At 40.6% G+C, this 22,530-nt stretch overlaps 2 protein-coding genes across 13 annotated transcripts in view; one reads left to right on the top strand and one right to left on the bottom strand.

Annotated features, from left to right (window-relative positions):
* The window catches only part of ANLN (anillin, actin binding protein), a 175,424-nt gene that overhangs the window by 15,537 nt on the left and 137,357 nt on the right, over nt 1-22,530 (top strand). The gene's annotated exons all lie outside the window — the stretch shown is intronic.
* Nucleotides 12,589-22,530, bottom strand: part of MATCAP2 (microtubule associated tyrosine carboxypeptidase 2) — a 78,540-nt gene continuing 68,598 nt past the window's right edge. For 9 of the 10 annotated variants that reach the window (XM_061414141.1, XM_061414140.1, XM_061414139.1 and 6 more), the window contains 2 exons: nt 17,063-17,160; nt 12,589-15,151 (listed from right to left, as the gene is read on the bottom strand). In XM_061414141.1, the coding sequence (XP_061270125.1) occupies nt 14,990-15,151; nt 17,063-17,160 (260 nt within the window). In that variant the 3' untranslated portion in view covers nt 12,589-14,989. Of the gene's footprint in view, nt 15,152-17,062; nt 17,161-19,362; nt 19,516-22,530 lie in introns of those variants that run through there. The other variant, XR_009735930.1, reaches the window with a different exon arrangement.

Raw genomic sequence — 22,530 nt, 5'->3', positions numbered from 1 at the left:
TGAGTCCTCTCCTTTATTTCTTTGAGTCTGGCTAAAGGCTTATCAGTTTTATCTTTTCAAAGAACTAGCTTTTAGTTTCACTGATCTTTGTTATTGTTTTGTCTCTCATTTATTTCTTCTCTGATCTTTATGATTTCCTTCCTTCTACTAACTTTAAAAGGTTTTGTTTTTTTTTTTTTATCTAGCTGTTTTAGGTGTAAGGTTAGATTATTTGAGATTTTTCTTGTTTCTTGAGGTAAGATTGTATTGCTATAAACGTCCCTCTTAGGACAGCTTCTGCTGTACGCCTTAAGTTTTGGACCGTTATGTTTTCATCCTCATTTGTCTTTAGGTATTTTTTTATTTACTCTTTGATTGTTTTCAGTGATCCAATGGTTGTTTAGTAGCATCTTGCTTAGCTGCCACGTGTTTGTGTTTCTTAGAGTTTTTTTCTTCTAGTTTATTTCCAATCTCATAGCATTGTTATCAGAAAAGATGCTTGATAACACAACATCTTTTAGGATTTTAAATAGCTCAGCTGGAATTCTATCATGTCTACTAGCTTTGTTCATAGTAATGCTTCCTAAGGTCCAGTTGACTTCACACTCCAGGATGTCTGGTTCTAGGTGAATGACCACACCATTTGGGGAATCCGGATCATCAAGACCTTTCTTGTACAGTTCTTTTGTGTATTCTTGCCACCTCTTCCTAATCTCTTCTGCCTGTGTTATGTCTTTACCATTTCTGTTCTTTATTGTGCCCATCCTTGCATGAAATGTTTCTTTGATATCTCCAGTTTTCTTGAAGAGATCTCTAGTTTTTCCCATTCTATTGTTTTCCTCTATTTCTTTGCACTGTTTATTAAAGAAGCCTTCTTATCTCTCTTTTATTCTCTGGAACTCTGCATTCAGTTAAGTGTATCTTTCCCTTTCTCCCTTGCTTTATACTTCTCTTCTTTCTTCAGCTATTTGTAAAGCCTTCTCAGACAACCAGTTTGCCTTCTTGCATTTATTTTCCTTTGGAATGGTTTTGGTCACTGCCTCTGTACAGTGTTACAAACCTCCAGCCATAGTTCATAATCATAGTTTACTAGATCTAATCCCTTGAATCTATTTGTCACCTCCACTGCATAATCATAAGGGATTTTATTTAGATCATACCTGAATGGCCTAGTGGTTTTCCCTACTTCCTTCACTTTAAGTCTGAATTATGCAATAAGGAGTTCATGATCCGAGCCCCACTCAGCTCCCAATCTTGTTTTTACTGGTTGTATATAGCTTCTCCATCTTCAGCTGCAAAGAATATAGTATTTTGGTACTGACCTTCTGGTGATGTCCATGTGTAGACTTGTTTCTTGTGTTATTGCAAGAGGGTGTTTGCTACAACCAGTGTGTTCTCTGGACAAAACTCTGTTAGCCTTTGCCCTGCTTCATTTTGTACTCCAAGGCCAAACTTACCCGTTACTCCAAGTATTTCTTGACTTCCTATTTTTGCATTCCAATCCATGATGAAAAGGACAACTTTTTTTTTGGTGTTAGGTCTAGAAAGTCTTAGGCTGCTGCTAAGTCGCTTCAGTCGTGTCCGACTCTGTGCGACCCCATAGACGGCAGCCCACCAGGCTCCCCCGTCCCTGGGATTCTCCAGGCAAGAATTCTGGAGTGGGTTGCCATTTCCTCCTCCAATGCATGAAAGTGAAAAGTGAAAGTGAAGTCACTCAGTCGTGTCCGACTCCTAGCGACCCCATGGACTGCAGCCCACCAGGCTCCTCCGTCCATGGGATTTTCTAGGCAAGAGTACTGGAATGGGGTACCATTGCCTTCTCTGTAGAAAGTCTTATAGGTCTTCACAAAACCATTCAACTTCAGCTGCTTCAGCATCAGTGGTTGGGGTATAGATGTGGATTACTGCAATATTGAATGATTTGCCTTGGAAAGGAAGAGAGATCTGTCGTTTTTGAGATTACACCCAAGTACTGCATTTCAGACTCTCTTGTTGATTGTGAGGGCTACTCCATTTCTTCTAAAGGATTAGTGCCCATAGCAGTAGATTTAATGGTCATTTGAATTAAATTCTCACTTGTTCCTGTCCGATTTGCGTTGATTCCTAAAATGTCGATATTCACTCTTGCCATCTCCTATTTGACCACTTCCAATTTACCTTTATTCATGGACCTAATATTCCAGGTTCCTATGCAATATTGTTCTTTACAGCATCGGGCATTACTTTCACCACCGGTCCCATCCACAACTGGGCGTCATTCCTGCTTTGGCTCAGCCTCTTCATTCCTTCTGGAGCTATTTGTCTGCTCTTCTCCAGTAGCATATTGGACACCTCCCGACCTGGCAGGTTCGTCTTTTGGTGTCATATCTTTTTGCCTTTCATACTGTTCATGGGATTCTCAAAGTGTACTACATTTCAGATGTGCTGCATAGCAATTTGACATTTGCATACATTATGAAATGGTCACCTCAGTAAGTTTAGTACATCTGTCCCCAAAGTTATTACAGTATTACCATTTTCCTTATGCTGCATATTATATCCCCATGGCTTATTTATAACTGGAGGTTTGTAGCTCTTAATCCCCTCACTTATTTCACCGTCCCCCTCAATGTCCTCTCGTCTGGCACCACCCACTTCTTCTCTATATGAGTCTGTTTTCATTCTATTTTATTTGTTTTTGAGATTCTACATGTTGGTGAAATCATACAGTATATGTCTTTGTCTGTCTGACTTATTTCACTTAACATAATCCTCTCTAGTTCCATCCATGTTGTTGTAAGTGGTAAGATTTCTTTTTTCAAGGCTGAGTAACATTCCATTCTGGGGCTTCCCTGGTGGCTCAGTGGTAATGAATCCACCTGCCAGTGCAGGAGCCACAGGTTCAATCCCTGGGTTGGGAAGATCCCCTGGAGAAGGAAATGGCAACCACTCCAGTATTCTTGCCTGGGAAGTCCCATGGACAGCAGAACCTGGCAGGCTACAGTCCATGGGTCGCGTAAGAGTTGGACAGGACTTAGGGACTAAACAACAACAACATTCCATTGCATATGTTTACATTTCTTCATTCATTTATCAGTGGACACGCACATTGCTTCCATATCTTGGCTATTTTAAGTAACACTGCAATGAACATTGAGTACATGTATCTTTTCAAATTAGTATTTTCGTTTTCTTTGGGTAAATACCCAAAACTGATATTGCTGGATCATATGGCAGTTCTATTTTTAATTTTTTTGAGAACTCCATACTGTTTTCCAGTGGACTCATCAATTTTCAGTCCCACCGACCGTACACGAGGGTTCCTTTTTCTGTACATCTTTTGTACAGCTTGTTCTTTGTTGTCTTTTTCATAATAGCCATTCTGACCGGTGTGAGGTGTTATCTTATTGTGGTTTTGATTTGCATTTCCCTGATTAGTGATGTTGAACATTTTTTCATGTGTCTGTGGCCATCAGTATGTTGTCTTTGGGGGGGGGGAAGTCTATTCCTCTATCCAGCTTTTTAATTGGGTTGTCTTTTTGTGTTGAGTTGTATGATTTCTTTGTATATTTTGGATATTAACTTATCAGATATATTGTTTGCAAATATCTTCTCCCAATTAGTAAGTTGCCTTTTTGTTTTATTGATAGTTTGCTGTGCAAAAGCTTTTTAGTTTGATGTAGTCTCATTTATTTTTGCTTTTGTTTCTATTGATGGAGACAGATCCAAAAAAATTATTGGTAAGACAGTTGTCAAAGAGCCTACTGCCTATGTTTTCTACAAGTAGTTTTATGGTTTCAGGTCTTACATATAATTCTTTAATCTATTTTGAGTTTTTTTAAGATAGTGTGAGTAGTCCAGTTTCATTCTTTTGCATGCAGATGTCCAGTTTTCCCAACACCGTTTATTGAAGAGGCTTTTCCCCATTGTATATTCTTGCCTCCTCTGTCACAGATCAGTTGGTCATGTAACCTCGTGTTTGTTTCTGAGCTCCACTGATCTGTGTTTTTTCTGCCAGAACCATGCTATTACGATAGCTATCATAACCATGCTGTCACTATACCTTTGTAGTATAACTGGAAATCAGGGAGCGTGATGTTTCTAGTTTTGCTCTTCTTTCTCAAAATTGTTTTATTATTTGGGGTCTTTGTGTTTCCATACAAATTTTAGAATTACTTGATCTAGTTCTGTGAAAAATGTCATTGGTGTTCTGATAAGGATTACACTGAACCTGTTAATTGACTTGGGTAGTATAATCATTTTAACAATAGTAATTCTTCTAACCCATTTGTCATCTTCAGTTTCTTTCATCAGTGTCTTATACTTTTCCAATTGTTTTCTAAGTCTTTTACCTCCTTAGATTTATTTCTAGAAGTTGTGTTCTTTGTGATGCAATTATAAATGGGATTGTTTCCTTAATTTTGCTTTCTGATCTTTTGTGGTTAGTGTATAGAAATGCAAGGGATTTGTTAATTTTTTTGTCCTGCAACCTTACCAAATTCATTGATCAACTTAAGTAGTTTTCTGGTAACATCCTTAGGATTTTTTTATGTATAGTATGTCATCTGCAAACAGTGACAGTTTCCCTTCCTTTCCAATTTGGATTCCTTTTATTTTTTTCTTTTCTGATTGCTGTGGCTAGGACTTCCAAAATTGTTGGGGGGAAAAAAAACCCATGAGAGTGGACATCCTTGTTTCTGATCTTAGAGGAAATGCTTTCAGCTTTTCACCATTGAGTATGATGTTAACTGTGGGTTTGTCATATATGGCCTTTATCATGTTGAGGTAGATTCCCTCTATGCCCCTTCTCTGGAGAGATTTTGTCATAAATGGGTGTTGAATTTTGTCAAAAAGCATTTTCTGCCTCTATTGAGATGATCATATGGTTTTTATTCAATGTGGTATATCACACTGATTGATACAGATATTGAAAAATCCTTGCACCCCTGAGATAAATCCCAGGTGATCATGTTGTATGATCCTTTCAATGTATTGTTGGATTCAATCTCTTAGTATTTTGTCAAGGATTTTTGCATCTATGTTCATCAGTGATATTGGTTTTTTTTTTTTTTTCCTCTCGTATCTTTTCCTGGTTTTGGTAGCAGCATGATGGTGGCTCTGGAATGAGTTTGGGAGTATTCTTTCATCTGCAGTTTTTTGGAACAGTTTCAGAAGGATAGGTGTTAACACTTCTCTAAATGTTTGATAGAATTCACCTGTGAGGCCATCTGGTCCTGGACATTTGTTTGTTGAAAATTTTTAAATCACAGTTTCAATTTCAGTACTTGGAATGATCTGTTCGTATATTCTATTTCTAGTTCAGTGTTAAAATATTTTACTTTTCTAAGAATTTGTCCATTTCTTCTAGTTGTTCATTTTATTGCCATAGTGTCTTATGATCCTTTATACTTCTATAGTGTCCAGTGTAACTTCTTTTTCATTTCATATTTGATTGATTTGAGCCCTCTCTTTTTGCTTGATTAGTCTGATGGAAAGTTTATCAATTTTTCAGAAAGTCAGCTCTATGTTTCATTCATCTTTTCTGTTTTCTTCATCTCTATTTATTTCTGCTCTGATATTTATGATTTCTTTCCTTCTATCTTTGGGGTTTTTTTCTTCTTTCTCTAGTTGCTTTAGGCGTAAGTTTCTGTTGTTTTAGATTTTTGTTTCATGAGTTAAGACTGTATTGCTATAAACTTACTTCTTAAAAGTGCTTTTGCTGCATCCCATAGGTTTTGGATTGTTGTAGCTTTCATTTGTCTCTAGGTACTTTTTTTTATTTCATCTTTTGATTTCTAATCTCATAGTGTTGTGGTCAGAAAAGATGCTTGATATGACTTTAGTTTTCTTAAATTTACCAAGGCTTGCTTTTTGGCTCCCAGCATGTGATCTGTCCTAGAGAATGCTCATGTACAATTGCAAAGAATGTATATTCTGCTGCTTTCAGATGGAATGTTCTATAAATAACAATTACACTCATCTGGTCTCAAGACTCATTTAAGGCCTTTGTTTCTGTATGGATTTTCTGTCTAGATGATCTGTCCATTGATGTTAGTGGGGTGCTAAAAGTTCCTCACAATTTTTGTGTACCTGTTGACTTTTTCCTTTTATGACTTATCGTTTCCCTTATGTACGGAGGTGCTCCTGTGTTGCCTGCATATATATTTACAATTGTTAAATCTTCTCCTTGGATTGACCCCTTGATATGTGTGTCCTTCTTTGTCTCTTTTAAGTCTTTAAAGTCTATCTTGTCTGATATGAATATTGCTACTCCAGATCTTCTGATTTTCATTTGAATAACTTTACCCATCCCTTTAATCTGTGTTTTCTTAGATCTGAAGTGGGTTTATTATAGACAGCATATATACAAGTCTTGTTTATGTATCCATTCAGCCAGTGTATGTCTTTTGGTTGGAGCATTTAATCTGTTTACATTTAAGGTAATTATTGATATGTATGCTTTGACTGCAATTTAAAAAAATTGTCTTGGATTTGTTCTTGAAGGTCTTTTTTTCTTCCCTTCCTCTCTTGTTCTCATGTGGTTTGATGACTATCTTTAGTGTTCTGTTTGGACTGCTTTTCTTTTGTGTATCTATTGTTGATTTTTGGCTTGTGGTTACCATAAGGTTTTGCTATAACAATCTCCCTCTATGTGTGTGTGTGTGTACGCATCTCTCGCTCTCTCTGTATATACATATATATATACACACACAGACACAAGATTTTTTTTAAGTTGCTAGTCTTTTAATTCCAAATGCATTTCCAATATCCTACATTTTTAGTCTCATGATTGCTGGTTTTGATACCATATCTGTGTGTGGACAAATATGTATGTTTGCCTTTATAAGTGAGCTTTCCCGTCCATGATTTTCCTCGTTCTGGTTGTGGCCTTTTCTGCCTAGAGAAGTTCTTTTAGCATGTGTTGTAAAGGTGGTTTGGTGATGCTGAATTCTCTTAATTTTTGTTTGTTTGTAGAGCTTTTGACTTCTTTATCAAATCTGAACTAGAGCCTTGCTGAGTATTCTTGTAGGTTTTTCCCTTTCATCACTTTAAATATATCCTGCCATTCCCTTCTCACGTGCAGAGTTTCTGCTGAAAAATCAGATGATACCCATATGAGGATTCCCTTGTATATTTTTGTTGCTTTTCCTCCTTGTTGCTTTTAATATTTTCTCTTTGCCATTTTCAATCAATTTTTGTCAGTTTGATTAATATGTTCCTGCTTGGATTTATCCTGTATGGGACTCTCTTCACTTCCTGGACTTGAGTATTTTCTTTACAATTTTAGGGACGTTTTCAGCTCCTCTCTCTTCAAATATTTTCTCAGGCCCTTTCTGTTTTCTCTTTCTGGGCCCCTTATAATGCAAATATTGGTGTTTAATGTTGTCCCAGTAGTCTCTTAGGGTATCTTTTCATTCTTTCTTTATTCTGTTCCATAGCTTTGATTTCCATCAATGTTTTAAAGCTCGCTTAGTCACTCTTTGCCTCATTTATTCTGCTGTTGACTCCTTCTAGTTAGTGTATTTTTCATTTCAGTTATTGTATTGTTCATCTCTATTCTTTAACTCTCTGGCTCTTTGTTAACCATTTCCTGTATCTTCTCAGCCTGTGCTATAACAATTCTTTTTCTGAGATCTTGAATCATCTTTACTATCATTACTCCAGATTCTTATTCAGGCAGATTTCCTACCTCTACTTCACTTAGTTTTGGGGGGAATTTTATCTTGTTTTTTCATCTGGACCGTATTTCATTGCTGCCTCATTTTGTCTAATTCCGTTTCTCAGGCTGCCTTTTTATAGTTCCTCTTGCTTTTGCTGTCTGCCCCCTCGTGGGTGAGGCTGTCCCATGGTCTCATGCAGCTTTGATGGGACTGGTGCCTGTTCCTGGTGTGTGAAGCCAAGTCATGTGCCTCTGGTGGGCAGGGATGTGTTTGGAGGTGGCTGTGGGCTCAGGACTTCAGGCGACCTGTCTGCAGTAGGTGGTGCTGAGTTCCCACCCTGTCGGTGGTTTGGCCTGGGGCATTCTGGGACTGGAGCCTAAACGCTGTTGTGTGGGGCCAGGTCTCGGTGCCAAAACAGCAACCTGTAGGAGAGCGGACACTATATGCCCTGGGCCTCTACCACCAGTGTCCTTCCCCCTACAGTGAACTGCAGCTGACTCCTGCTTCCCCAGGAAGACACCCCCGAGGCCATCAGGTAAACTCTGTTCCAGGTGCCCACGGAGTCACTGCTTTGCCCTGGTTCCCAGTGCTCATGAAACCTTGTGTGCACCCTCCAAGAGTGGAGTCTCTGTTCCCCTAGTCCTGTGGAATTCCTGCTCGCAAGCCCCACTTGCCTTCAAAAGTCAAATGCTCCTCTTCCCAATGTTAGACCTCCAGGCTAGGGAGCCTGACATGGGACTCAGAAATCTCAACCGTGTGGGAGACAGCCCCTGGCAGGAATGGGATTTGATTATATCACGAAATTGCCCCTCCTACCATCTCACTGTGGCTTTTTTGTCTTCAGAAGTAGAATATCTTTTTTGGTAGGTTCCAGTCTCTCTTTCTGGTGGTTATTCACCAGTTATTTGTAACTCTGGTGTTTTTGTGAGAGAAGGTGAGCTCCTTTTATTCTGCCATCTTGTTTCCTCCTCTAAGAAGATTTAAAAATGTCCAGTCTATTTTTATTTTTTGACTTTGGTTCTAAGGTATGTAATTAAGTGGAAAGAGAAACACATGCAGAATTATTTATATGATAGTAATCTCTCTGTAAAAAACAATGAAGGATGAAAAGTATTATATATGTGTGTATGTGTGCACACGTGTTAGTTGTTCAGTCGTGTCTGACTCTCTGCGACCCATGGACTCTAACCTGCCAGGCTGTTCATGGGACTCTCCAGGCAAAAATTCTGGAGTGAGTTGCCATTTCCTTCATATATATATATATATCAGATCAGTTGCTCAGTCATGTCCGACTCTCTACGACTCCATGAATCGCAGCACGCCAGGCCTTCCTGTCCATCACCAACTCCTGGAGTTCATTCAGACTCACGTCCATCGAGTCAGTGATGCCATCCAGCCATCTCATCCTCTGTCGTCCCCTTCTCCTCTTGCCCCCAATCCCTCCCAGCATCAGAGTCTTTTCCAGTGAGTCAACTCTTTGCATGAGGTGGCCAAAGTACTGGAGTTTCAGCTTTAGCATCATTCCTTCCAAAGAAATCCCAGGGCTGATCTCCTTCAGAATGGACTGGTTGGATCTCCTTGCAGTCCAAGGGACTCTCAAGAGTCTTCTCCAACACCACAGTTCAAAAGCATCAATTCTTCAGCACTCAGCCTTCTTCACAGTCCAACTCTCACATCCATACATGACCACAGGAAAAACCATAGCCTTGACTAGACGGACCTTTGTTGGCAAAGTAATGTCTCTGCTTTTGAATATGCTATCTAGGTTGGTCATAACTTTCCTTCCAAGGAGTAAGCGTCTTTTAATTTCATGGCTGCAGTCACCATCTGCAGTGATTTTGGAGCCCCCCAAAATAAAGTCTGACACTGTTTCCACTGTTTCCCCATCTATTTCCCATGAAGTGATGGGACCAGATGCCATGATCTTCGTTTTCTGAATGTTGAGCTTTAAGCCAACTTTTCACTCTCCACTTTCACCCTCATCAAGAGGCTTTTTAGTTCCTCTTCACTTTCTGCCATAAGGGTGGAGTCATATTTTATGTTTGTGTATATAAGAAGTGGTAAGTTTTATAAGAAACTGAAAATAGTTATCTTTGGTGGGGGAGAACTGCAGCAATGGGAGTCACAGGTGGAAGGGACACTTTGTATTTCATTTTCTAATATGAAATTTTAAATTTCAAAATGCAGTTATTAAACCTAGAATTCGGCTCACATCCATGCTGAGTAAAGCAATAAACATGGACTCAAAAATGCAAGAAAATGTTAAAGACAGTATGTGCATATAGTAAAGTCAAACAAATAGTGTGGAGTACAAATGAGTCACTTCTGACTTCTAGTCCTTCAACGTCACCAGTGTCTTGCGTAGCTTACCAGAGATGGGCTGTGGCATACAAGTGTGTGTACATGTACATACACATACCGTCCCTTTTTAAAAATCAAATATGAATTGACTTAAACACTGTTCTGAAACATGCTTTTTTACTTAACAATAAACTTTGGAGATTGTTCTACAATGATGTACAATCTACATCAATACATACAGGTATACTTTATTTTTAAATAGGCTGTGTAGTTTTTAAATAGGCTGTATAGTTTTAACATATAAGTATTCTATATCTTTGCACAAAGATACATTACATATATTATTTTTGCACATGTATATACAATGTATTTGTGATGAATAAGTGTGTGATAGTATGTGTGTACTTATTGTGGAATTGTTAAGGATATACATGTTCTTAACATTTTTATGTATTGTCTAATAGAGCTCTAGAATCAACTTATCAAAAAATATCCTTTTGAGATTGTGCTTGTATGTCTTCTCTTGATTCTGCAATGCAGAAGGCTAGATGCTGACAACTCCCTTCTGCTTTCCCAGGAGTGAGGCTAAAGCTCATGTTTGTGGTCTTTCTCTGGCCTGCAGATTCAGGCTGGCATTTTTTTTTTCATGTTCACTAGCAGTCTGCTTGCTCTCAGGAGTGCAGGCACGGAGCCGGCCATAGGATGGCGTGTGTGTGTGTGAGGCACTGGAGCACTGCTGGTTCCCATGGGCCAGTCGGGGAGATCCACGGGTAAGGTGTCCCCTGTGGGCTAGCTTCTCGATGGGACCGTGAGTTAGGACTCATGCATGTGCTTGCATGCGTGCTGTTGTGTCTGACTCTTTGCTACCCCATGGACTGCAGCCTGCCAGGCTCCTCTGTCCATGGAATTTTCCAGGCAAGAACACTGGGGTGGGTTGCCATTTCCTACCCCAGGGGATCTTCCTGGCTCAGGGATTGAACCCACAACTCCTGCATTGGCAGGTGGGTTCTTTACCACTGTGCCACCTGGGAGGCCCCAGGAGGACTCTTGGAGGGCTTTACAGGGTCAGAGCCTCTCTGCTGTTCTCACACCAACTTTTCACCTCACTGCCATGTAGCTCATGAGTCTGTCATCTGGAGGAGGCAGGAGAGAAATGGATCCTTTTGGCAGCTTCCCACGCACGCAGTTGGAGAAGCTGGGAACAAACTCACGCACATTTTCCTATCCAGGAGAAACCACCAGCTGAGGAGGTCTCTCTTGGCCCTGAGCTGTGCCACCTTGGGGGAAGGGTAATGAGGGTAAAATCAAACTCTTCCTCTTAAACCTAAGCTCACCTACTGCTCCAGAAGTGTGCTGAAAATGCTCCACTGAAAACAGACTTGCACAGAGGCGCTCTTGTCTGTGGGCGATTGTCTAAGACAGTACTGTCTGGGGGTTTCCACACTAAAGCTGGTTCACAGCCACTGCAGGGTCCAAGCCAGGACCTAGGTCTGCATGCCTATTAGCCAATGCATGGGCAGGAGAGATTCCTGCCAGGTTGCTGGCGTATGGTGTTGGATCCCAAAGCTCTCACAAAGTCAGCTGTGTCTGTAGATGGATGCCAAATTGTTTGGGGTGGGTGGCACAAACGAGGGAAAACTTACTCAGCCAGGTTGATGCCACTTCTGAAGTTGCTTGTCTTTTGTGAAGGCAGCTAGAAGAAATTAGTTTTCAGTAGTCTCTTCTCAGTGGTCAGATTTTAGCTTTCTCTTAGCTTTGTCCTTATTCTTCAGGCACAGTTGAAGGCTAGAAGTTCAAGATCGAGGTGTTGGAAAGTTTGGTGTTTCCTGAGGACCACAGGGGAAGGATCTGTTCTGGGCCTCTCTCTTTGGCTTAGAGATGGCTGCCCTCTCACTTCCTCTCCATATGCTTTCTGAGTACTTGAGATTCCACATATTGTTAAAGCTAGCTAACAAACATTGGTATTTCTTATCCTGGCAGTTTCAAGATATCAATTTCTTTAGCCACTGTAATCAGAATGAACAAAAATGAAATTATAGCCAACTGACAGGGCCAATGTGTTGACTCCCTTGGGCACCTGCTCAGGGGATCGCCTCAGGGCCTCTGATGACCCAAACAGCTGTATTCTTTAGCCCCTAGGCCAAAGCTGTTCAGGCTCTAAACAAGCCTTGCAAAGAGTGGTAATAAAATGTTGTGAATACTTACTACTTTGCAAGTGATCTTTCTCTCTATGCTTCAAATACATGAGCAGACCTGTCACTCTGGTTTTCATTCTTCTGGGAATGCTTTTGGGTACGGCACTGGCACTGCTGTAACCTGGGTCTGTGGCTCTTCCTCACCGTGTGAACGTTTCTTGTTTTTCTCATCGGAGGACCTCTAATACACAGCACGGAGCCTGCTCCTCAGGAGATTATGCATAACTAAACAAACAGTAGTAAATTAAGACAGACTTTTTCCTTCCCTCCTTTTTCCTATGCCCCATGGGGAGATACACTGAGCTAATCAGAGGAAAGGTAGAGTGTGGCAAATGTAGTATTTCTCTATAAATAAGAATACTAGAAGACATGTTACTGATGGTACTGAAATACTTACCACAATAAATACCCAGAAATACCACAATAAAAATAAAAGAACAGAAGTTTGCACGCATGTATATCGACATAGTTCATTTTGAGAATCTCAGTGCTATTTATTTCTATTGCAGCTAGACACAAAATGTTCAGATATAAAACAAATGATACATACTTTAAACACTTTTACAAAGGTGAAAATATAAAGATGACTATGGATTTATGTTTGCAAACAATTTTACTTCAAATCTGTGAAAACGGAACAGTTTATCAGACTTTGACACAGCTATGTTAGAATTACAGTGGACAAAATTGATGAAATCCTAATCAGTAGCCTATAGCAACTGACTATTCTAATTAGAACTAGTATGACCTTCAACTATTCTAAGTACCGCTGCTACAATTTTCTATTTCTAAAAACTTTTATTTTGGGAGAACAAAACTGACTTTAGTGCTATTTTGAGAAAGAGAATAAACATTAAATCTTCAATCTCAACTTTTAAAGCTTAGGGCTCTTTAAGTATTTCTGCTAATCTTAAACTACTTTTGGTTCAGTGCTAACTTTTGAAATATCTTAATCAGTGTAATTTAAGGTCTTTTTTTTCTTTTTGTCCAGACAGTGCTCATGGTTTTTGTCTCTATACCAAAGCAGTAAGGCAAGAAAGGTTTTCCTTTTTCAGATCATATATCTATCCATTTTAAAATGCAGGGACTGAAAACACTACAAACAATCCTACCAATAGGAAATTAAGCCTGCTATGGCTTTCCTTTATATTTAAACCATAGGATTAGCAGTGTTATTGCCTACAAATGTTGAATGTATAAGCATTTAGGCTTAAGTCACAGGACATCAATATTGCCATTTCTGTGTGTGTTTCAATTTCAGTTAATAAAACATTGTTTTCGCAATTACCTTTGATAAGTTTGAAGATGAAGTCAGAAAACATTACACAAAAGCTGAAACTGGGTGACTCTGCTACAGGTAAATAATGCCTGAAGGGACAAGAGTGGTGGTCTGGTGTCTGGTTAGTATCGGTGCACTGTGCCTCCAGCCCTGCACAGTGCGGGGCACACTCCAGCCAGCATGACACACGTACGGGCACCTTCAGTGCTCCAAAGGGCCTGGCCTGCTCAATTAGGCGAAATGTGTGGCTTTGCAAGAACTGCCAGGTGCCAGTTTGAAATATATCATTCTTTGAGGCAAGCCCTTCGAGATATGTGAAAGAGAAAAATCACATAACCTAGTCTGCAAAAGAGTTTCTAAAATCCTTTCCTAATATGAATGTGAACCAGGCTTTGCAGAGTATATCTACCAGTGTTAGCACCATAGTTAAGCCTGAATTGAGGTAAAGACACACTCGCACACTTTGGGTAGAAATTACAACAGCAATTTTGAATGGGGTATTTACAGCAGTGTCCTTTCTGATTACTAAAAAAGCTGTTTGAAAAACCACTTGAGCCCAAGTATGTGTGTGTGTGTGTGTATATATATAATACACACAAATATATATTGAAATTGATAAATTACAAAGCTAGGTATAAGTGTAGTGAAACAGAACTCATTTCTGAAATTCAAATGATATCATTTTTTACTTCATCAAGCCAAAGATTTTGATTAAACACTCTAAGCCAATATCACAGAGCCAGTTTATCAACTAGCAACGCCCAGAAATTCTGTTTCTCAGAGTATAGTTAAGCTTACTGTAGATGCTACCCAGTCAACATCCAGCTCCTTGTTCCATTTAATTAAAAAAAAAAAAAAGGAAGTGGCTTCTCTCTTGCCCAACTATTTAGGTAGAAAAACCTCTCTGAGACTTGTATTTTCATTTACATAAAGGAATAAAGAGGAATGGGGAGAAAAGACCCTAAAACTTGGTTAAAATTTTGAAGAGGTACGATATAGTTCAGCAAATGAAAACCAAGTTTAGCTAAAGGATAACTGGACAAAAATGAACTAATAACTTTAAAAATTGCTTTTCCCTTCTCTTTCACATTACTTAATATATACGAAAATAAGTCTTAAATTTCTTATTTTCTAGCTTTTGGGGATACAATACAGACTGATTTTTCAAAGGAGAATAATTACCATTATTTATTAAATAAGACAGACCCCTGGAGTTTGAACAACACTGGAATTCAGTCTCCAGGCAGAGCTGGTCTTGGTGCTCAGGCAGGGGCACTACGACCAACGCTATGGCTCAGGAAGACGCTGATCACGCCGCTGGACCAGGATCCTCAAAGACACTCATCAGCAGCATTTCCAGCTGACTCAGATTCAGATAAGAACAGGAGTAACTTTCCCCTGGAGCCTACAGAAACATTTTAGGGAAACAGTTTAACATTTGTTCTCAACTTAAATATTTAGCTGAATACTGCAGATCATTCTTCAGAAAACTCATGTAAACAGCCATTCTTCTTTTATAAATCTGCTGGTGCCAACTGCACCTAACTGGTAATATACATGGAGGTATAACTTAAATAGTATTCTTGTGAACATAGCTAACATATAAGGTCTTTCAGTTCCCTGTCAGTCAGTTCATTGACTTCCATGATCTTCTCTAAGTGCTCCATGTACCGGCTATGGTCCTGCAAAAAGTGAGGAATCCTCATGTTTTCAGTAACTGCCAATCCTTTTAAGCGATCCACATCTTCATAAGAGACCTGAAAAAAGAAGATGGGTTAATTTTAAAATGTAACTACCAGTTAAATTTTGAAGGGCAATTTCTTCCCTTGGTCTTAGTGAAGTTTGAAGTAGGTAAACTGGTTTTAAATTAATACCTGGAAAATAAAACTTTACTGTGTGAGATGCATACCATCACCACATTTTGAAAAGTCTGTCTAGAAATTAAACAACTAAACAATTCTCCTGCCTAAATCTAAAAGAACTGAGAAAATAGAATGTAAATGCTGTACTAATGTATTAGGAAAATCAGCACAATTGTATATTAAATTCCTTTTTGTATTGAGAAATACAATTTGTGTTTTGTTAAATTTTCTTGCTTTGAAATTAAGTATTTTAAAAAATTTCACATCTCGCTCATTCATTTGAGGAAGAAGCCAGTCTTACAGGTACTATATTAAGCTGAGGGGTAAAAATTTTAAGTTCTATAAATTACCTGTGCAATGCGAAATTCCAAACAAAACACAGTTGGTTTTAAGTACTATTGTCTTCTGATCAACACTCAATTATTTTATTGAATATTTATGTCACTAAGTGTAGTAGGTGATAGGAAATAGGTTTGGTGTTGATACTGATGTAGTTTTATCTTAAACCATTCTGAGTTTAATGAGGCTAATGCTGGGAAATAAGGTGCTCATTTTAAGAAAAAGAAGATACACACATGGAATGGTAAGGGTTGTAAAAGCACCGTGTGGTGTCTGATTTGAATTAGAATGTCCTTATGATTTAGAACAAATATACAATTTGCTCACTGAAAAGGTCCAGAAGTATCAGCACCCAGAAGTGATGTAACACCTTTTGCTGAGATCTTGTTTTCTAAATACCATTTCCCACTAAGAGGAATCAAGACTTCCTTGAAGAAATATCTAAGGTGAGCCCGGAATACTTTACTTTGCTGGGAAACATGTAGACATGTTTTTAAAAACCTAGGAGCAGTCACTGGAAGAGCTGAATAAAAGGGAGGAGTGAAATGTAACAGAATGCAAAGATCTCTATTTTGCTACTACCAGTGTAGTAACTGATTTGGGCAAAAATCATCAGGAGATGTTAAAACCATTTCTAGAAAGGTTAGAGAATAGTACATTTAAAGATTCCATCCCACAGATTACTTATTAATGCAGTGGTGTAAAGGTACCTTTACAATGGAGAGATCTGGCAGTAACTAATTTACCCGGGTGATTAAACACAGTACCACTAGTAATGGGACAGTAATACATGGTGTCTAATGTGACACACTGAGAGATACATGACTCATTTAAGCAGTATTTCTTGGCAAAAATGTTTAACCTGAAGCTAATTATAAGAAAACAGTCCAGATTCTAGGAATTCTCAAGGAAATTGTCCTGAATTCTTAAACATGTCATAAAAAAGAAAGACTAGGGTGAGAGGGACTTTATAAATTAAGAGTTTAAAGAGAACAACTAAATGCAAGACATAAATCTTGACTGGATTTAGGGTCATGAAAAAGCTACAAGGGACATTTTAGAGATGATCTGGAGAATATGAAGTGGACTGTTTTTTCAGGCATTGTATGGAATCAATGATAAATTTCTTTAGAAAATCATATGGTCATGTCAGAATATCCTTGTTCTTGGGAGATCATGCTAATGCATAAAGATGAGTAGAGTTATACCTGCAGCTCACTTTAAAATATTTTAGAAAAATATGCATATAAAAATTAATGATTCCAAGTTTCCTTTTCTTACTGTCCACAAAGAAATACTGTAACTTGGTTCTGTGACAGAACCCCATTTCTTCCCTCTTATTATCACATAAGGAATATGATTTTATTGCTAAAGAGTTTCAGCTTGAGACCTATTTAATCATGAAATGAGCTGGAGGAAATGCTGACCTGGTGTGTCCGGGAATTGTGTGCCGTTGGTCTCACTCACCTTCCCCAGGGTGGTCAGAAGATGGAAGTCAATGGTCTCTCTATAGCGGAGGATTTGCAGGATACCATCCAAGTATACCTGGTCTTTACTGAAACACCCTGGAGGAACCAAAATAGTGTTTACTTTCTGATGTTTAAAGAAGCTAAGTAACTAGATACCAGCCCATTCACTTTACTAGAGGAATCAGTCCTGTGTATAACAAAAAAAGGGGTGGAGCAAAATCAGAAATTTAACTATCACCGTAACATAAAGTGTAAGGTGCAAGGTCTGGAGAACCACCACGAGTGAGTTAAGTCAAACAGCTTCCCTTTAGGAATTCCTTTTCCTGGCTCCCCATCATCGAAACAGTATTTTCCCCTAAAGAAACACTAGTGATTTAAAATACATGATTCATAATTATCCCGCCCACCATCTGATCATAAACTTAACTCCCATGATACACTGAAGGCATCTGGGTGAGGAAGGCTGGGGAAGGCAAGCTGTAGAACAGCTAAGTCTCAAGGAGATACTCTGGAGACATGGGATTTCAGAAATCCCCCTCTTTTTTTTTTAATAGTACCCTTTAACAGTCGATTTTGATACTCCTACGCTCAATGAAACAAAAAACTAGAACTGAATTTGTAAAGAATATGAAATTGTAATATAAAAATCAGGAATGAGATCTGAGCCTAGATAAAAAATGGTGTTCTACTTACAAAGAAAACCTTTCTCCCATTATGACATAACTTGTATAAATTTTTAATAATTTTGCTCTAGGTTTAAATGGACTAGACGGAACTAGAATTCTACCAAATGGAGAATCATATATTAAGAAATTATTGTTCAAGAGTTCCCAAGATGCTGGACTAGGAATACCCTAAGCACACCTCTCAGAGGCATACCAAAATTATACAATTTACAGACCAAGTATCAATGAGAAAGACCAAAACCGACCAGAAAATATTTCTACAACAAAAGATACAAAGGAGGAACCACAGTTAGGTGGGCAGGAGGGGAGAAATCGCAGTACAGGTGCTGCTGCTGCTGAGTCGCTTCAGTCATGTCCGACTCTGTGCGACCCCACAGACGGCAGCCCGCCAGGCTCCCCCGGTCCCTGGGATTCTCCAGGCAAGAACACTGGAGTGGGTTGCCATTTCCTTCTCCAATGCATGAAAGTGAAAGTGAAGTCACTCAGTTGTGTCTGACTCTTAGCGACCCCATGGACTGCAGCCCACCAGGCTCCTCTGTCCATGGATTCTCTAGGCGAGAGTCCTGGAGTGGGGGTGCCATCGCCTTCTCCGGCAGTACAGGTGAGAGACCCACAAATGGAAGACTAATGGCAGGGAGAGAGACCCTTTACAAGGAGCAGGAAAATAAGCCCAGGCGCCCTGTGTGGGGAAGACAAGACCCCAGAATGTTTGGCTTTGAAGGTCAGAGGGACTTACTCTGGAGAGATCCATACACTGTGGAAAAGAAAGACTCTACTCTTAAAGGAAAAGGTGCCCACGAAATTTCACATGCTCTGAGAGCCAGAAAAGGAGCAGTAATTTGAAAGGAGCCTGGTCAGAACTACTGTCAATCCTAAAAAATCTCCCAGAAAGGCAGAGGTCACCCTGGGGATCCAGACACGGGTGACAGCCACTTTGGGGAGTTGGTTCTACCATTTCAGAACTGCTGCTGTGAAGCACTGTTTTGGAATTCTCCCTGCAGCTTATAGCCTTGTGACCAGGTCCCAGGCCCACCCCATTCACCAGCCTGAAGGCACCAATATTGGGTCATCTCGGATCAAGCAACAAGCCAGGTAGAAATAAATCCCAACCATAGGCAGACATATACAAGCCCCGGGACAATGGCAGTTTCCTATACCAGGACTCAACCCAGCCCGCAGCAGGTGAGACCAGTCCTAACACCTGGTGCTGGTGGGCCTCAGCCCCCAGCAGGACAATAGCAGCTCGAGATACTCTGGGCATCTTAGCCAGCACTGCAGATCAGGTCCCACTTACCAGTGAGCCAACAAAATCGTCAGGACACAACAGACCAACTCCCAACCGTGTCAAAGACCAGTGAACTCACTGGGAGTTTCACCTCTGACATCATACCCAACCAACCGTCAGGAACCCACCCACATGGCTGGCTCAGCAATCTGACAAAGCTCAGAAATTCCAGGAACTAAATAAACAATTCTGCATATTACTAGTCACATATTAAATTAGAAAAAAAGCAAAAAGGAGTAAACTTACATCTGAATATAAATAAACAAGTAGATGCACAGTGAAATGTAAGTCGACTATATTCGCAAGCACTTAGGAGTTAAAGGATACCTGGCGTCCACAAGTGTCCCAGAGTAGGTATGAGAAACGGAATACGTAACGGGAGATTTCCCAGAAGCCATATCAGGAGGTCAATTTTCATCACACCTTCTTAGACACAACGTGTTCCAGAAAATGCAGACGATATGCTCCTTTACTGGAGAACTGCAAATCGAAATGACAAGGTGTATCCCCCTAGCAGTAGCAGAATGGACATCTCACCAAATATCTGCACAGGATAAATGCTAGATAGGGGCATCCTTGGAGTGGCAGGGAATGGAAACTGGTAACAGACACTGCAGAACAGGATGGAGGTTTCTCAGGGAAAGAGAGTCAGTCACCTGATGATCGAGCAGTAGCACTCCTGGCCAGTAAAGGGACAAAACCACAATGCTTCGCGATGCTTAAAGACGCATGCACCCCACCCTTGACTGCCGCACGATTTACAGCAGCCAGGACAGAAGAGCAACAAAAGTGTCCATCAAAAGAGGACGGGATATTGAAGCTTAGATACAAACACACAAATGTATACTATTCCTCGTGAACAAGAAATGGAATAATGTCATTTGGGACCACACGACTGGACCTGCAGAACATTATACTGCACGACCAAAATCAGAGAAAGACACACATTCTATGATAATACTTAGAGGTGGAAACTAAGATTTAGCAAAAAAAAAAAAAAAAAACAAACAACAAAAAACCAACAGTTTGAAGGATTCACAGAAGAGACTCACAGAGAAAAAACAAAACCATATAGTGCCCCCAAGAGAAGGAGCATGAGCCGGGATTTCCTTAGGTCGTTAGAGTTTAACAGGTCCCCATTTATACATCGAATAGATCATCAGAAAGGACCTCGTGTATAGCACAGGCTTCCCTGGTGGCTCAGATGGTAAAGAATCCGCCTGAAATGCGGGAGACCTGGGTTCGATGCCTGTTCAGGAAGATCCCCTGGAGGAGGGCATGGCAGCCCACTCCAGTATTCTTGCCTGGACAATCCCATGGACAGAGGGGCCTGGCAGGCTACAATCCATGGGGTCACAAAGGGTCAGACAAGACTGAGCGAGTAAGCAGTGTACAGCACAGGAAACTAGACCCAAAATCTTAACAACTATGGGGAAAGAAGCCTAAAAAGAGTAGACCTCTGTCTGAAACTGAACCATGTGGGTGCACAGGAAAAATAAAACAACACTGTAAATAAGCTATATTTTAGTATCCACTAAAACTTAAAAAGCCTACCCTTGTCCAGGGGTTCCTTGCAGTCTGGTGATTACACATCCACATGGTCAGAGCAGGCTTGTGTGCCAGGGCTGAAGGAGATGCGAAGGCTGTGCCAGAAAATGACCTTGCTTGGAGCTGTAGTGCCAGATCCTCCTAGGATGAGACCACAATCTCCAGATCCAGTGGGCACATCCCACAGCTAACTGTTGGCTATGCCCACCAAGTCAGGCAGACTCTGTGGGCCAGATGAGCTTTGAGAGGCACCTGGCCTCCTCCTCTGCTGCTGGCTTCCCTATCTCTAGCCTCCCTCATTAGAGATGCCCAGAGTATGGACACAGCACCCTGCACAGAGATCTTCGAGGGCTTGGCATTCCCCTGGGCCAAAAGGAGAAGGGAGAGGAAAGAGACACACACAAGCGCTGGGCTGTGTGTTTTGCCACATCCCACTCTCGTTCACAACCCAGGGGTGGGAAACTTGCAGAATGACTCTGGATGCCTGAGTCAGGCATGAAGAAAGCCTGCTACCTGGTGGCTGTTTCTCGTAATTACACCGTTAATACAGGCACTGCGGAGTACACCATGTACGCAAGGACTGTGAGATGGGAAAGCATACCTGCCATCCAGAAATGTCCTGGCGAAGGTATGAGAAACAGAATTCACAGGAAGGCAGACTTCCCAGAAGCCAATTTCAAGAGGTCCATTTTCATTACACCCTCTTATACATAAAAACTGTCCCACCACAATACACACGTATCACTCCTTAGTGGAGAACTGCAAATCAAAAGGACAAAGACCTGGATCCCCTGGCAGTCAACAGAATGGCCATCACCGAATGATTATACACGATTGATGCTGGAGAGGGACCTCGATAAACAGGCCCCTCCTACGATGTGGCGGGGAATGGACACTGCTAACAGACATCCACAGAACAGAGGCTTCTTAGGGAAAGAAATACAGAGTCACCTGATAATCGAGCAACTGCACTCCTAAGTTGGTAAAGGGACAAAACTGAAATGCGTAAAGACCCACGCACCCTACCCTTGACTGCGGCACGGTTTACAGCAGCAAGGACAGAAAAGCAACAAAAATGTCCATCACGAGCAGCTGGGATATAGAAACTCAGGTACAAACACACAAAGGAATATTACTCCTCCCAAGAAAGAAATGGAATAATGCCATTTGGGGACACATGGCTGGACCAGCAGAACATAACCAGAGGAAAAAAAAAATGCAGTATGATAACATTTAGAGGTGAAACTTCAGATTTATCAAGATAAGAGCAGCTTTACAAAACAAGAGACTTACACAGAAAAAGAAAAAATATGGTGCCCCCAAAAAGAAGGTACAGGAGCAGGGAATTCATTAGGTCATTGGGATTAAAAGGTACCCAGTTATAGACTTGAAATACATCCTCAAAGAGGACCTAGTGCATAGCACAGGGAACCAGACTCCAGACCCTAACAAATGTGTGGAAAAGAAGCCTAAAAGGAGTAGATCTCTAAATATCTGAATCTGAACCATGTGGGTCACAGGGAAAATAAACATGACACGTACATTGGCTGCACTTTAACATAAACTAAAAATTAAATAATAAATAAAATGCCTGTCCTCTTACACGGGATCCTCAGGGTCCCGGTGGATACACATCCACATGGTCAGAACAGGCTTGTGTCCGAAGGCAGGGCTGGTAGAGGGCTGAAGGAGACGGGAAGGCTGTGCCAACAAATGACCTTGCTTGGAGCTGTAGTGCCTGGTCCTCTTTGAATGGGACCAAATCTCCAGATCCAGCGGGCACATCCCACAGCCTATTCTTCCCTAGTGCCCACCAAGGTAGGTGGATTCTGTGGACTGGAAAAGCTCTGAAAAGTCACCCGGCCTCCTCCTCTTCTGCTGATGGCTTCCCTATCTCTAGCTTCCTTCCTTAGAGTTGCCCCATGGATGGCTCACACCACAGTGCAC

The sequence above is a fragment of the Bos javanicus genome, chromosome 4 (assembly GCF_032452875.1).
Source record: "Bos javanicus breed banteng chromosome 4, ARS-OSU_banteng_1.0, whole genome shotgun sequence".
Classification (NCBI taxonomy): domain Eukaryota; kingdom Metazoa; phylum Chordata; class Mammalia; order Artiodactyla; family Bovidae; genus Bos; species Bos javanicus.
This window is presented reverse-complemented; position numbering and strand designations above follow the sequence as displayed.